At 35.9% G+C, this 15,254-nt stretch overlaps 2 protein-coding genes across 3 annotated transcripts; one reads left to right on the top strand and one right to left on the bottom strand.

The window, feature by feature from the left end:
* Positions 1-221: 221 nt before the first annotated feature.
* Positions 222-4,178, top strand: LOC141663837 (uncharacterized). The gene is made up of 2 exons (XM_074469670.1): positions 222-1,350; positions 2,998-4,178. Exons 1-2 carry the CDS (start codon positions 281-283, stop codon positions 3,902-3,904), a joined length of 1,977 nt encoding a protein of 658 aa, XP_074325771.1. The 5' UTR covers positions 222-280; the 3' UTR covers positions 3,905-4,178.
* A 2,454-nt stretch (positions 4,179-6,632) lies between these two features.
* LOC141667564 (elongator complex protein 2) lies at positions 6,633-13,855 on the bottom strand. Of its 2 annotated transcripts, none has more exons than XM_074474111.1 (10): positions 13,503-13,855; positions 13,328-13,415; positions 12,939-13,024; positions 11,194-11,344; positions 10,728-10,888; positions 9,985-10,632; positions 9,541-9,862; positions 8,499-8,716; positions 7,760-7,937; positions 6,633-7,197 (listed from the first exon to the last, which is right to left on the bottom strand). In XM_074474111.1, the coding sequence occupies exons 1-10, from the start codon at positions 13,632-13,634 to the stop codon at positions 6,713-6,715; spliced, it is 2,469 nt and encodes an 822-aa protein (XP_074330212.1). In that variant the 5' UTR covers positions 13,635-13,855; the 3' UTR covers positions 6,633-6,712. The 2 variants fall into 2 exon arrangements, with proteins under 2 accessions (XP_074330212.1, XP_074330211.1); XM_074474110.1 differs by having other exon boundaries at positions 6,633-7,203; positions 13,503-13,852.
* Between the last annotated feature and the right edge of the window lie 1,399 nt (positions 13,856-15,254).

Genomic DNA, 15,254 nt, shown 5'->3' with positions numbered 1-15,254 from the left:
TACTCGTAAACACGAATACAACAAAATTACTCATAATTATGTTTGATCTTATAAATTAACCGTAAATTAATAATCAATCGTTTAACGTGAACGATGACAAAAGTCAAAATGGAAACAGTATTATAATATGGAGGGGAGTAGTACTTAAAATATCTTTATTTAATTTTAATTAGATATTTTTTTAATTTTAATAAATAAAAGGGGGAGAATAACAAGGACAGGCGGGCCAGCTATAAGAACATCCGCCTCCAACTCACACAACCTCTCTCTACTCACAACCATGGAGCAACCGCTAGCTCCTCCCCAACTCGCTCCCACCGACTCAGTCAACTCATCTCCTCGTTCACACACAACCGATTCCTACACCGACTCGTTCCAACTCACTTCTAAACTCAGGCTCATGTGTAGCTTTGGTGGTCACATAGTGCCACGTCCTCACGACAAATCACTCTGTTATGTCGGCGGCGATACACGCATCATCGTCGTCGATCGTCAATCGTCACTTTCCGATTTAATTCAAAAACTTTCCAAATCGCTTCTCAACGACTTATCGAAATTCAATCTTAAATATCAAATTCCAAACGAAGATTTGGACTCGTTGATTTCCGTTACGACCGATGAAGACTTGGAGAACATGATCGATGAGTATGATCGGCTGAGTCAGAATTCCGGCGCCGGAAAATCGAGCCGGTTGAGATTGTTTCTTTTTCCGGCGAAGCCTGAGTCGGTGAATTCGATTGGATCGTTACTTGAAAACTCCACAAAGTCGGAGGATTGGTTTTTGAACGCTTTGAACGGAACGAGTACGGGACAGATGTCAGATTCTAATTCGGTGAATTGTTTGTTAGGACTTGATGAAGCGGTTGAGGCGAATAATAATAATAATAATAATAATGGAAATAATATTAATAATGAAAATAATTTGATTAAATTGAGTGGAAATGTTGTGAGTAAGGCTCATCAGGATGTTCATTCGGTGCCTGATTCTCCGATGCTTGATACGACGTCGTCGTTTGGTTCGGCTTCTTCGTCGCCTTCTTTGGCTAATTTGCCTCCGATTAGAGTTCATGTGGTGGAGGATCAGCGGAAGGTGGTTGGAATTGAGGAGCACTTTGCTCCGCCTGTGGTGTCTGTGTTGCCGCCTGTGGTGGTTGGGGATTATTCGAATCGGATTGTTTCGGATGATGAGAGATCCGAGAGATCCGAGAGATCGGATCAGGGAGGTGTGTCTATGGGATACAGGAAGCAGCAGCTGTTGCAACAACAGGCTCAAGCTGTGATTTCGACTAAGCAAGCTGCTGCTGCTGCTGGTGGTGGATTTGAGTTGGCTTCCCCCGATTCGGTTTCGAGGTATATGAAAGTTTCTTTAATTTGTCTTTTATTTTCTTGATATAGTGTGTGCTTAATTGTTAAGATGATTGCTTTGTTGTTGCCAATTTAAGATGTGAAATTTATGTGTCTGATCTTTGTGCCTACCAAAGTTATGTAGTTGGTTCCCTGTCTCCGCTGTAGGATCAATTTTGTGCATAAGTTAGGTTGAATTTGTATGTCTATGTTTGTATCCTACATGACTTCCCTAGATTCTCTTTGATAGTTGTTTAGTGATGTAACGATACGCGCATCAACTGCATCAACTAAACCATATTTTGCTGATGATCTAAAAAAGCGGGGTGGTTGCTTATTGAATTGTGATAACTATTTATTTGTTATTCCATCCAATGGATGATTGCGCAAAGCGCGGGTTGCTTTTTGAATTTTTGATAACCTCTCATTTGCGGTTCCAACCAATGGATGATGGCAAAAAGCGTCAATTATCCATCCGGTAGAACTACAAATTAACGGTTATCAAAATTCAATATGCAACCCGTGCTTTTCGCAATCATCCATTGGATGGAACCAATGGATGGAACCCCAAATAAACGGTTATCACAATTCGATACACAACCCACCTCCTCACTTTTTTGTGGTCATCAACAAAATACCGGTTAGTTGCTAGCGGTTCATGCTCCTATCATTATGTCACTAAATCAAGCAAAATGTGGTTTGGTTGCTAGCAGTTGATGCGCCTACGGGTATGTCACTAAACAACTATCAAACCGAATCTGGGGAAGTCATGTAAGATATAATATAAATATAGACATACAAGTTCAACCTAATTTATGCACAAAAATGATCATATAGAGGTAACAGGGAACTAAAATTAAGATCAAATACATAAATTTCACATCTGAAATTGGCAACAAGCTATTAAGCGATTTTTACAATCATCCATTGGTTGGAACCGCAAATGAGCGGTGATCAAAAATTCTATATAGAACCCGTGTTTTTTGCAATCATCAGCATGAATTAGAACATTTTGTTTTATACATGCTATGATATTTATAAATATCAAATATAAACTTAAACTAGCTGTTTCTAGCGTAAAACACTATTTTTGTCCAGCGCTCCAAAGACTAGATTTTTAGTAACACTCCAAACCCAGTCCTATTGACTCCCATTTTCCTCAGCTGCTATTTTTTCTTAGCACTCACACCCATTTACATCTGGCCATCTCCTTTATAGAAGATACTCTTTCTTAAGTGCAATTTTAATCTGATCAAATTTATAACCATTATATACTGAGATTGTTGTTTTGTGCAAGTTGAGATTAGTCTGAACAAATAAACTTTTGTCTTAAAAATGATTATTCAGACCACATTTGTGTTCTAAACTGGAATTTTGCCTGCATTTAATTATATTACGGTTAATTTATTGTATGTACTAAATGCGCGGTGAAACTGCAAATGAACCACAATAACCTCAACTTTTTTAAATTGGTGTTGCGGTTTGGTTTCTACACAGACCACCCTTACGTAATATTATGTCGTGGCTGAATTTTTTTGACCGAGTTACTCTGGGTGACATTATCCTAGTTCACTGTGCTAATAGGTTAGTATGATTATATGTATGCATATCTGCTAAAACAACTCTGAATTAATTTGTTGATTATCTATACAGTGATTGTGGTGTAATAAATCAATTGTCTCGTCAAAAACCTATGATCTATAATCAAGATCCAACCATCCAAATTCAGTCTGGGCAGAGTAGGGGGTCTGCTAATCCTGAACAAAAGATTGCAGAATCAAATTCAAGAGTTCAGATGCAGCAACAGTTTCATGATTCGGGCTATATATTGCCAGCACAACATCCCCAGATGCAGCAACATCCCCAGATGCAGCAACATCCCCAAATGCAGCAACATCCCCAAATGGTGCAGCAACATCCACAAATTCAGCAACAACAGCCACAATTGCAGCAACAACCGCAATTTATTCAAGCTGGTGGACAGTATATCCAACAACACCCTGCCGGGGCAGTGCCTATGGGGTCTTACTACCACATGTACCCTTCCCAGCAATCACACCATCCCGCGATGGATCATCAATACCCTGTTTACTATGTTCCTGCTGGACAGCCTCAAGCATTTAACATGCCTGTGCAACAGCAGGGCTATAGCGAAGCTGCCATCACCACACAATCTAGCGGGCCACAAACCCCTCCTGCTGCAGCAGCGTACAATGCAACGAGGAATCCTCCTGTTCCTAAATCTGAAATGGCTGCAGGTGTGTACCGAACAGAGACTACATCAACTCCATCATATGTTCAGGTCCCTGCCAATCAACATCAGCCACAATATGCTGGTTTTCCGCAGATTCATCATCCTTCTCAGTCAAATACTCCAGCTTTGGCGACTACCGCCAATTATGCTTATCAATTTGCTGATCCTTCACAAGCCCACATGTATTATACTCAGGCTATGGCACCCCAGTTGGCTGCTCAGTACCAGAATGCAACATCGAATTCACCTGAATCTGCTGCTCCTCTTCCCACTGATAGCAACAAGCAGCAAACTAGAACTTCATAGCTCTAGCAGGGGGGCAGTCTTGAAGAACAAATTTTGCAGCATTGGGTATGGCCATCTTAATTTTATGTTATACATCGTCAATTTCTAGCTACCTTGTATTGGTTTGTGTAATGTGTCTGTTATAGCTTCTGTGAACTTACGTTTTCCTTTCTATCATTCCATTGTATGTTATATTGTCTTATTGTCTGTGGACATACAAGTGTTTCTGGGATCTGTGATCATACTGTAAAAGTTCAAACTCAAATATATATTATATATTTCCTGTTCGGGTTTCTGGACATGAATCATGATAATAAATGCATCAAATTTGCGGTGCGGCCTTGCAATTGCAGAAGATTTAGTGTAGTTTTATGTTGTCAAACATCTTGTTGTATCACAAAGACAGAACCATATCTTTCTACAATTGGTAGGTAGTGTTAGTTAGGTGCTCTAACAGATTTTGTGGTAATAGCAGTTGTTCCCAATGCATTTGTTTATGGGAAGTGTTTGTTTGGAGTTGTGATCCTGACTCTGTTTGTTTGGGCTATCAGGTTCAAGATCCCAATTTAAGTATACAATTATTGCTATTTTTTCGGTCACTTTCTATTGCAGTATAATTTCCACCAAATATGCTATATTGCTATGTGTGCAAAATTCTAGCATTACTACTCCCACCCCTGCTTTTCTGGTCTTATGTCCTGTATGTCCACAAACACACACGCAACCACAGGTTCTTGTTTTTTGGCTTTCAAAGTCTATCCACTTGGGAGACCTATTCATAGTTTATGGTCTGTTTATCATTAAATCCGCATATGATTTTTTTACTATTTTTAGTAAACTTTTTACTATTTAAAAGTTCGTATTAGTGCGCAAAATTCTCGGGGTCATATAAATTCGAGGTAAACCAAAAACCGTGAAATATTTAAACGAGTTCGAAAAAAGCAGCAGGTTCTCCACAATTTAATTAAAGAAGAAAGTTTTGTTAATGATCGAATATCAGATAAACACAAAGAACATCAACTATACAACAAGTTTACTATATTTATATTTAAACTTCAACCATAGTAGTACAAGTCTATCCATGATACTCTTAAAACACAATTTTTTAATCTTAATAAGATAGTAGGAGTATATATAAAGATATCACTATTAGTACTAGTACCCCCCCCCCCTATAAAACCGTTGAAATTGAAGTCTAGTCATGGCCTCATGGGGGAATCGGCATTCGGCACGGCTTTTTGGCTGCCCTTATTCGGATTCTTTGTCAGTACTGTATTTGTTTTAAGAATTACTACAAAACAAATTTTTAATGTTACAGGTTATGTTTAACTAATGGTTGATGTGGATTTAAAATACAATTGAAACTCGTACGTGGTTTTAACTTCGTAAGTAAACTGAAAAAAAACAGTACCAGTGCCGAGTAGATTCCACGTTTCTGGATCTAACATTTCACTACAATCAGTCGTAACTTTTTGTCCTGGTTTGTAATTAACTCGATAAAGACCTGTGATCCTACCAGCCTGATAAGTGATAGAGTGATCCCTTTCTCTTTTATCTCTTCCTCTTTTTGTCAATCAATCAAAGACTAGAAGATTATTTGCTAGTGTAAAGTTGTAATGTATACGAGTATTATTACACTTTCTTATTTCTTTTGAGGTTTCATATTTTCAAAATAACCTCAATTGGATTGAAGAGGTTGAAATATATACATTTCTTTCTTTTAGTTTTTTAGATTATTTTGCTAGATTACTTATAAATTATAATACATATTATTGCCAATACTAAATGCCAGCTCCTTTTTGTTAAAATGCATATTTCATAAAAGAAAGTAATATTCCAAGATATTATAAGAATCTGAAAAAAGTTGAAACGAATAACTTTATTAGCACTTGAAAAGAATTACATGACAGATGATTAACATGGTAAAATCTATTAAGTAATAAAATCACCTGAAACAGCAAAAAAATCAAACAGATATTGTGTACTTAATTAGACTATTAACACACACTACCACAGAAAAAATAATAACGAGACATATAAAAAGGGTACTAAATACGGTTACAGTATATTCCAAGCTATCAATAAATTACGTTATCTTTTGCTGAAAATCTTCATACTCGTATGAAATTATTTCAAACTTTGGTGGCGTCGCATCAAAAATGACCCCACTACAATTTAATTGATAGGCGAATAGATATAAAAATGAGTACCATAATCAAACTTGAATAAATATAAAATCAAAGTACCAAAATCAAACATGATATTGTTGAGTTGAGCCACCCAAAAAGGTTGACACAACTCTCTCTAGCATTCTCTGATTTTACATAACGTCTATTCCTTTTGTGCAGACTTGCTCTCCTGCAGATTTGCAAATACTAAAAAGAAACCAAGGAAATCAGGCAAGCAAGAGAAAGAAAACATATGAGAGTAGCAGAATGGAGGCTAAATCAAAGAATTTCAAGATTTTGCCGGATTAGTAAATTATTAATTATACAGATAATATTCAGATCCAAATGAATAAGCAAACGATTAAAGAGCAACATGATACAACTCGCTACACATATATTAACCAACTCCATCCGATCATACATATAAACCAAGTCGAGATGACAATTTAACCAAAAATAAGTTAGGATGCCAAGTTGACAACTGGTATTTTCTTATGACCTTTTCCATTGATTATGCTGCTAGATTACCAAGTTACTACATGTAATCAAATTGTCTACCATTGCAGGTGAATCAAAATATGTATTAACCAACAGAAAAACCTACATAAAAAGGGATTATTTTTGCTAAATTCATAATACAGAAAAAAAACCTGGCTTTAACTCATACTACAGTTATGTTAAAAACTCTTACACAATGATCAGCACCGCAAGAAGCAAGCTCTATGTTTCTACAATCTTCCCTCTTCTCGGTGTGTCTCCATGCTAAACGATTGACAGACGAAACATGGCATATTAATGGATCAAACTGTTTAATGCGCGTAACAGTTGGCGCTAAAGCAATACCATCATCATTTCTTTGAACAGAAATACTCCATAATTCAATGAGACCATTTTCCATTCCAACAGCAAGAAATCCATAATTCCGCTGCCGATCAAGACCAACCCAAGATAGGGCAGTCACACTACTTTTGAACGATGGTAGAGTCATTAGAAGCTTGACCGAAGATCCTTTCTCTACGGCCCATATCTTCACAGTCTTGTCCCTTGAGCCTGTGCAAAATTCGTGACCATATGGATTCCAAGAACATGCCCATACTATTCGCTTGTGTGCCTCTTGCCTGGTTAAAAGCTGGTGGCTGATCTCATCTGTGCCTAGAATACAAAGGACTCATCAAGGAACTTGTTAACCATTAATCTCCTCCAGCTATTTTAGGTTCTAAAGACCCTCCCCTGACATGACTTGTGAATAAATTCCGACTTCGTAGAAATAACAATATAATTTGTGATTCAGGAATATCGTTTTAAACTGTTATTTTGTGCTAGTCGGGAAAAAATACAAGTGCATTACTTACCCTAAATTTCTTGCTTTTATTTTTCTCAAAAGAAAATTTTCTTATAAAATAACAGCAGGCTGAATGTTGAACTTTTAAAAAACAGTATAGCGGTGAAGGTAATACTGCTAAATTTGGCGAGCACAGTTTCTTTTTCCCACAGGTAACAAATTTGGTTATTACAAAAGCAAGTTAACTGTATGCTAGTAAAACATGAGATATTTGTTACTACCAATTCTAATACTATTATATTTTTGTTATTTGTTCCCTGAATATGTACTTATGTAGGCAACCCAAGAGTCTGTGATATCTTTGGCAGAACAATTGACTATGACAGACCTAGGGTGCAGGCACGAGGAGAAAAAAAGTATAGCAACCTGTTTTCTTGAAGGAGAAAATGGAGAAATGGCGATCCCTCGAGACAGCCAGAAGAAAATTGTCATCATGGGAGAACTCCATCCTTGTTACTGTTAAGCTGTGAGACTGTAGACGACCGACTGGTTTCCACGAACCCACTTGCCAGAGCCATATTTCTGCTACTGCTACGGACTGGGCCTGCAAGAGTATACAGTCTATAAGTAGGCAATACTGGAGATACTATTCATCCAGAAGACACGTACTATTGCTATTAGAGTGAAAATATACAACGCTCATTAGAGGGAGAAATCTACAAGGCCAGACAATTCCATCCATATTCTTCAACGTCAGAAGTCATGCGGACTGGACAGAACCTGTTATTACTATGAATTGTTTTCGAAGAAAATGCTCTGGTTCAATCCTCATTGACCAGAAGTGCTAAACTACAATATAGCGGATAGTGTCATATTCACTCTACAACTCATGACCCGGCTTCAATTTCCCGGAATGTAGGTAAAGCATAAAAAAACCGTTATTTCTTTCCGAGTAAATATTAAATTTTTATGGTTAAAATGCTAATGAACACCCTCTCCATGCCCAATGGCAACAGCACTTGATTCTACAATCTAATCAAAGAATTCTTTTTGTTGCAATCCTAGTTTCAAAAATGCGATACAGATAAATATTTGATAATGTCACATCATAGATAAATTTATTATATGACCCAAAGAAAAAAAAAAAAAAGAACCCCTCACATACCTTACATGACGAAGCAACAAGTTTGCCTTCATGGTCACAACACAAAGAAAAAAGCTCATTTCCATGACCATAAAGTTTGTGGGTCTCAGGCCATAACGTATGCCATGCTAGTTGTTCTTCAATGGGTGGTTCAGTTAACACAACTGGAACTGCATCTGGAATAGTTTCAAGAGTGTCGAGAACTTCGCTACCATTTCTGTTCGGGGTCTCTTGTGAAGCTGCAAGACAAAAATAAGCCATTTTATAATTAACATCAAGCTAGAAGATAGATATTTCTGAACAAGTTGAAAATTAATTTCATTTTCCTTACATCAACCATATCCTTCAACTACATTTGTATTCACCTTATAAAGCTAATTCTTACAAGCACGACCCAACAGTATCCACTTGTATTAGTTAGAACATTCAGTTTGTCAGGAACTAGTTTTACTGCATCTCAAAACACAGTTCGAGAAAGATTTGCAGAGAAGTTTAGGGACAGAAAATAGTTGAGAGAGGGTAACAGAAAGAAAAAGCGCTCAATGAGAGGGAGAGAGACTTGATGGAAAAGATATTCCCTTTTCAAATACCAAACATGCTCATTACAAGAGAAACAACTAGAATTTACAGAGGTCTTAGTTGACCATCATCCTGATTGTAAACTATTACCTTGACCTACTAAACCTCTACCAAAGGAAATTGAAAGAATTATTTTATAAACACTGACTAGTAAAAAATGATTGTGTACTTTTTAAATACTGTTTTTTTCGACTTTGGATACTGGGTTGTCTTATATATAGCTGTCTTTATATGTCTAGACCAAATACTCCATGTTTTAAAACTAGCCACGTAAGCAACTCGGTATAAGTAGTTTGGTCCATGTATCAACTCTGTATTATCTAAGCAGGAAAATTAATTACTTTACAGGTTCATCAAGTTTTTTTTTGCTATATTATCGGTTCATCAAGTTACAAGGAACTGCCGATGCATTTTGATATACGTAAACATTTAACAAGAGTATAGATAATCCACAGTGTTGACCGTTAACAAGAGTCAAGCTTACTTTGAATATAGATAGGTTTCTGCGATAACCCAAGAGCAGACATATTAGCACCTAAAACCTGCATATCTACTTGTGTATCTTCAAAATTAGCAGTTCCTTCCAAGGTAGCATGGTTCAATGTTTTCAAGAATGATAGAGGAGCTTCAAAAACTCTGGCAACTTTCTCCTCAGCTCCACACACAAACCTGTGGTTACCTTTCCCACGAATAAGTGTTGTACAATTTATGTCGTGACCATGAACTTGAGGGCGAGCAATTTCATGCCAGGCCTCTCCTTCCTCCATATCTGGATCCTTGTGCCATGGCGCAAAGATTCTTGTTGTCTGCAGAAATATAAATTAAAAGTAAATTGCTATATCTAATATCTTAACATTATACTAGTATGAAAATACATCCCTGATTACTTTTAAATAGAATAATATTGGTGTACTAGACCACAAATCACCTGATCATGACTGACAGACAACATGTAATCACCACCCCAAGAAATGTCAGTCACTGCTGCGAAGTGTCCAGAAGGAACTTTCTGTGGTTGCCAATTATCAAAGTCAACGCCAGTATTTCTCCACAAATGGAAAGATCCACCATAGCCGTGTGCTAAAACTGAATCTCCATTTGGGCTCCAATGTCCACCATAAAAGCCTAGTGCACAATGACTTAACTCTCCAACAGTTACCACATTCGTCCAGATACCTGTAGTCCTCTCAGGTTGCCAGATCATCATTGTTTTGTCCATAGATGCAGATAATATGCTCTCAGATTGATAACATGTGTTTCCCTGAATGGAAAAGGGGGGTTGCCATTCCACTGAATACACCCAATCTTCATGCCCAATGAGAAGAGATTCCAATGATATCTGATAAGCGAATGAGCCAGCCACAAAAATTGGACCCTTTATGTAAGAAGCCAAAGTTGTTCCTTCTTGCTTGCTCAGAGAATTATGTAAAACCATCTTCCAGATGCGTATGCCTTTATCTTGGGATGAACTAACTAGTAGAAGAGTATTAGCTTCACCATTTGTGCATACAGGTAAAGAAAAATCCAAACTTCTGATCCAATCAGTATGGCCTTTCAGCTCACAGGCATGAAGAAACTAAATGAATATACAAGAAGACAAATGTTTAAAGTAGGGAATGATGAAACGAAAAAAAATAATAAAAGCAAATGACAATGGCCAAGGTCACATACATTTCCTGTCTTCGCACCACAGTAGAGATGAATTTTGTTATCTAATCCCCCCATTGCCAAAACTAAGTGCCCTGTGTTTCCTGGCAATTCTGCTAGAGATAGGGTAACCATAGATTTGGAACCCACATGAAGGGAATCCAAGCAGGAAAACTTACATTCACCTAAACCAAATAAAAAAAGGACATTCAGTCAGTACAAGCTATAATAGAGGATAATTTATCCTACAGCTAAATTCTTCAGCTTTATAAAAAAAAGTAATGATATTCCAACTAACAAGTTGAAGAAAGTAATCCATATTTGACTACAATGGTTCCAGCTTCTACTACTTTCAAGAATTTAAGAAACCAAAAAGATATTGACTACTATTGTTTCGGTGGTGAGATTATGTTAATAGCAGCTGAATTAACATAATTTCAATAATAATATGATAAGCATTAAACTAGAACTGTCCGGACATTTTACTCACCTCCTTCTACAGATGGAAGGACCATCTCCCACAAGTTAACTTTACCATCCGAGGAGGTGGAAGCAAACACAGCAACAATATCAGAAATCAGATATGCTGTAATACAAGTAACTCCTTTCTTGTGAGATGGTATTTGCGAAACAAGCCTCCACTACAAACACAAAAGGGAAGTTAAGGCTGCTGACATTAGTGAAAAAATAACATTACAAAGAAATTATAACAAAAACCCTGAAAATACATATGGGAGTGTTCTACACGTAGGAATACCACATTAAAATAGTTTTCAGATAGCTATCTATGAGATACAATTTAAACTCTGCAGTAAAGATAATAAAGCTTTAATCTGATTAGTCACTTATATAGTCTAATTAAATACCACAGAAAAAAAAATTATCAGTAGAAATCTTCTCAGTATTACCAAGTTTATCAGATGTGTTTAATTTGCGCAGAGCTGAAAAGAGTTAAATATAATATAAAAATAGAAAGTCGTAAGTATTAGATAGGGAATCTTCGACTTTAATCATGGAGCAAGTGGGTGACGTATTATCTCAACTAACACACATAGAACTTGCTGACTACAAAAAATACTGAACAATAAAATTTAAACACATTTTAGTGTTGAATTGCGCTTTCTGGCTACCATTTGTACAGGTTTCTTCGTAAAGAAGGTAATGTCTACCTATAGTAAAGACTGAGGAGTTGCGCTATAAAAGAAAGATATACACACAGTATTTCTAGGATAATTAGCTTCAAATGGTTTTCCCCAGATCTAAAAGGTGACAGAAGCACAACAATGTAGTACATGGTCTTTAGCCACACCCATCATGAAAGTCTCATGTAAAATGACAATGTAAAAAACAAAACTCCACATTCTGATGCAGTCTTCGTCTCCTCATACTCACTATTTTTACCTCCTGAATATTCCACAATTTTTTTCTCCTCCTCAGCGTTCCACATTAAACAAGAGTAGAAGACTAACATTTTATCTCCACTGACTTTTCCTTATAGTTCTAAAGTAAAAGCTCCTACCACTCTTCTGACAGTAAGATAGGCCAGGTAAGCAACCAAGAAATCCTTAACCACTTATATTAATTAATTTCTGACATTCTACACTGTTCTCCTTTATGTAAATCTGATAGCTCAAAGGCCAATATTCCACTTCACACCCTATTTTTCTGTTATGAATTAACTGTCCTTTCAAGACACCTCGGTCTCCCTAAGATTAAATACAAAAGATAACAAAGGTTCCTGACTTAATTTTGTTTCTGGACAGGTATGAGACACCCTCTTGAATATATTTAGTAACAACATATCTTCCAGAGAGGAAAAGAAATACTATTCCTTAGTGTATTGTCTCCTTCAAGGTCGATATTCGAAAGAGATCCGTAACAGCAAAGACAGGCTTCGCCTTAAATCAAAACAATTTATCTCTCATAAATCTCTTAAGTGATGGTTTATCCCTTTACTTCAGTAGCAGGAGCGAGCGGACGCAAGCGTAACTATGTATTTCCAATGCTATATTCAATTCTTTAGAAGAATACAAAGATGACCATATAAGAACACTTGAACATCTCAATATTTCATAGTTATGAAATATGATTAAGACAAAACTAGTTAAAACACCTAATAAAAAATACAATGATTTAACATTCTCGACTACAAAAATGCTACATCAAAACACTCCAACAGGTCTTCAAAGAACAAATTCTTATGCAAACCCTGGATGCTGTTATTAAAATACGCACCTTTCTGCCTGTGAGAGTCAACTCCCAGAGTATGATGGCACCTTCAGCATCCCCAGACAGAAGAAAATGACGATCCAAATGTTTTGCTGCAAACACAAAAATACTATTCAATAGCGCGACTCTTAATCTAAAACTGTACTCACACACTGCATTTTCTTAAAGGGAAGTAACTAATTTAGCAATCATAACTAAATTTGCAGGATCACACACTTCTAACGTTTCAGCATCAATATTAATCCTTGGCAAATTGATTACATAATAAATTCAAATTATAGGTTAGGTTATTTGTATTTTATGTACAAGTGAATATGATAAAGTTACAAACTTTAGAACAAGAAAACACACAGTACAAAAAAAATCGAAAATGAGATTGTTTTAGTAGTCGGCACCTTTAAAAGCAAATTTAGTAGAAGGAAGCCAATGAGTGCAGTTAACAGAAGCCTTGTGACCTGGGAGTGTTGTTAATATCTGTGCACTCTGCATATGAAAAAAAACACAACATTTAACAGACATAAGCAAACATAAATACTACAGAACACAAATACTCGGTAATAAAGAAAGTACCTTGGGGCAAAAAATAGCGACAGCATTGTGGGCACCAAAAGAGACAAGATTAGAAGCACCCCATGAAACATTATTAACAATTCTGTTGCAACCAGCTCCTATGAACACACTTTCCACTTCACAACTAGACATATCTCTCCTCTTTTTCTTACACTTGCTTAGCTCTTTTCTATGTATACGATGTATTTATTATTAATATTTAGGTTTTGCTTCGGCAAATTGTAATGGCGGAACAAGTGTGTTTCAATTCAGGCGACGACTAAGAATCAAACTAAGGGTGGGTTAGGGAAAGTGATGACTGAGAAAAATTGCCTAGTTGGGCGGGTCGGCCCATTGTAAAAATTGCCTAGTTGGGCGGGACGCCCTATGACACTGTGATTGAATTTGAATTATCCAAGAACCAAGCCCAATATGTACATACCCGGGAGGCCTTAGGTCCGGTTTTCAGTTCAACTTGTACCCAACATCTAAATCTAAATATCTTAATAACTACTCCTTATTTTACCCACAGATACAAAAATTTACCTTGACTCGAATCCAATATAATTTGCTATATCAATGAAATATCCAATTAACTTCAATTGACCCATCTTAATTATTAATTGCCTAATTTTGAATTTCAAAAACAATCTATCTATGGAAAATATTACAAAAATCAAATTGTACATAATTATCTCCTATATGTTACATATCTGTTACATCTCTCTCTCTCACTCTCTCTCTCCCTCTCTCTCTCCCTAGATATCTCTATATCTTCTCGATCTCAATCACAATTACAGTCTCTGCTCATGTATTAAAACTCCATCAAAATTTATAACATGAAATCGTAAGGTATTGCTTTTTAATTTTTACTTTTTCAACTGATTACTTAAATTGTCTTATGATTATTTATAAAGATATAAGAACCAATCAAATCCATAACAGGTTCGAAACATTACGAATTCTTCTTTTTCTAGCATTTTCTTTTTCTTCGTCTCTAGCTATAATCTCTCTTTTTTGTTATCTAATTATTTGTTTTGGTGTGCACAGGAGATTGATATGTTAATAAATTGTGCAACAGTATTTACAAAATCGTGAACGGAGGTATGTGTTTTTATTATACAAATTGTATGATTTTATAATTTTCTGGATTGAGTTTTGCAGATTAATGAATATGTGTGATTAAGAATAGCTACACTAAGTTTTAATTTTACATATGGGTTTGTAGACTAGCTGTTGTACGCCAACTATTTGATTTCAAATCTCAAAGATGGGATTCTTCTTATTTATTTTTTTATTTTTGTTTTTCTTCCTCTTCCTGCAATTTATCAATACATGTTTGTACATATTTATCTGCATATCCAGTATGTGTTTGTTTTGTTTTAAAGAAAAATATTTGACTTTCTTTGTTTGTTTCACTCTACAGAACAAATGGGAAATGATATCAAAATAGGTTTCCTGTAAAGACTAAAGTTATCTATGACGTTTTAATTTGTAAGATTACTGTTTATGATCTTTTGTATGATCCTTGGATAAGATGAATTTGTTTTTATTATCTTTTTTCTTATATTGATTCTCTGCATAGTAGATTTGATTCTTAAATTTTATTTTAACTAAATACAAATATGTTTGTGGTCATCATGTACGTTTAGTTGATAACTGCATTTACACATGTTATGTATGAGACTGTTATGATTAAGAACATAAATATAAATATTAAATCTTTATGTAATGTTGCATTGTAGATTTGTAAGAGCTCTTGAATCTTTTATT

This window comes from Apium graveolens, chromosome 6 (genome assembly GCF_009905375.1).
Source record: "Apium graveolens cultivar Ventura chromosome 6, ASM990537v1, whole genome shotgun sequence".
NCBI lineage: Eukaryota > Viridiplantae > Streptophyta > Magnoliopsida > Apiales > Apiaceae > Apium > Apium graveolens.
Note: the sequence above shows the minus strand (reverse complement) of the source record. Positions and strands in the feature narration are given on the sequence as shown.

Bases quoted from the DNA above. Each gene is read 5' to 3' on its own strand.
- LOC141663837 (XM_074469670.1), top strand. From the start codon at position 281: ATGGAGCAACCGCTAGCTCCTCCCCAACTCGCTCCCACCGACTCAGTC. The intron at 1,351-2,997 runs GTATATGAAAGT...TTATCTATACAG, and splicing joins TCCCCCGATTCGGTTTCGAG to TGATTGTGGTGTAATAAATC.
- LOC141667564 (XM_074474110.1), bottom strand. From the start codon at position 13,634: ATGTCTAGTTGTGAAGTGGAAAGTGTGTTCATAGGAGCTGGTTGCAAC. The intron at 13,025-13,327 runs GTGCCGACTACT...TTGTGTTTGCAG, and splicing joins TACTAAATTTGCTTTTAAAG to CAAAACATTTGGATCGTCAT. The intron at 8,717-9,540 runs GTAAGCTTGACT...TTTGTCTTGCAG, and splicing joins GAAACCTATCTATATTCAAA to CTTCACAAGAGACCCCGAAC.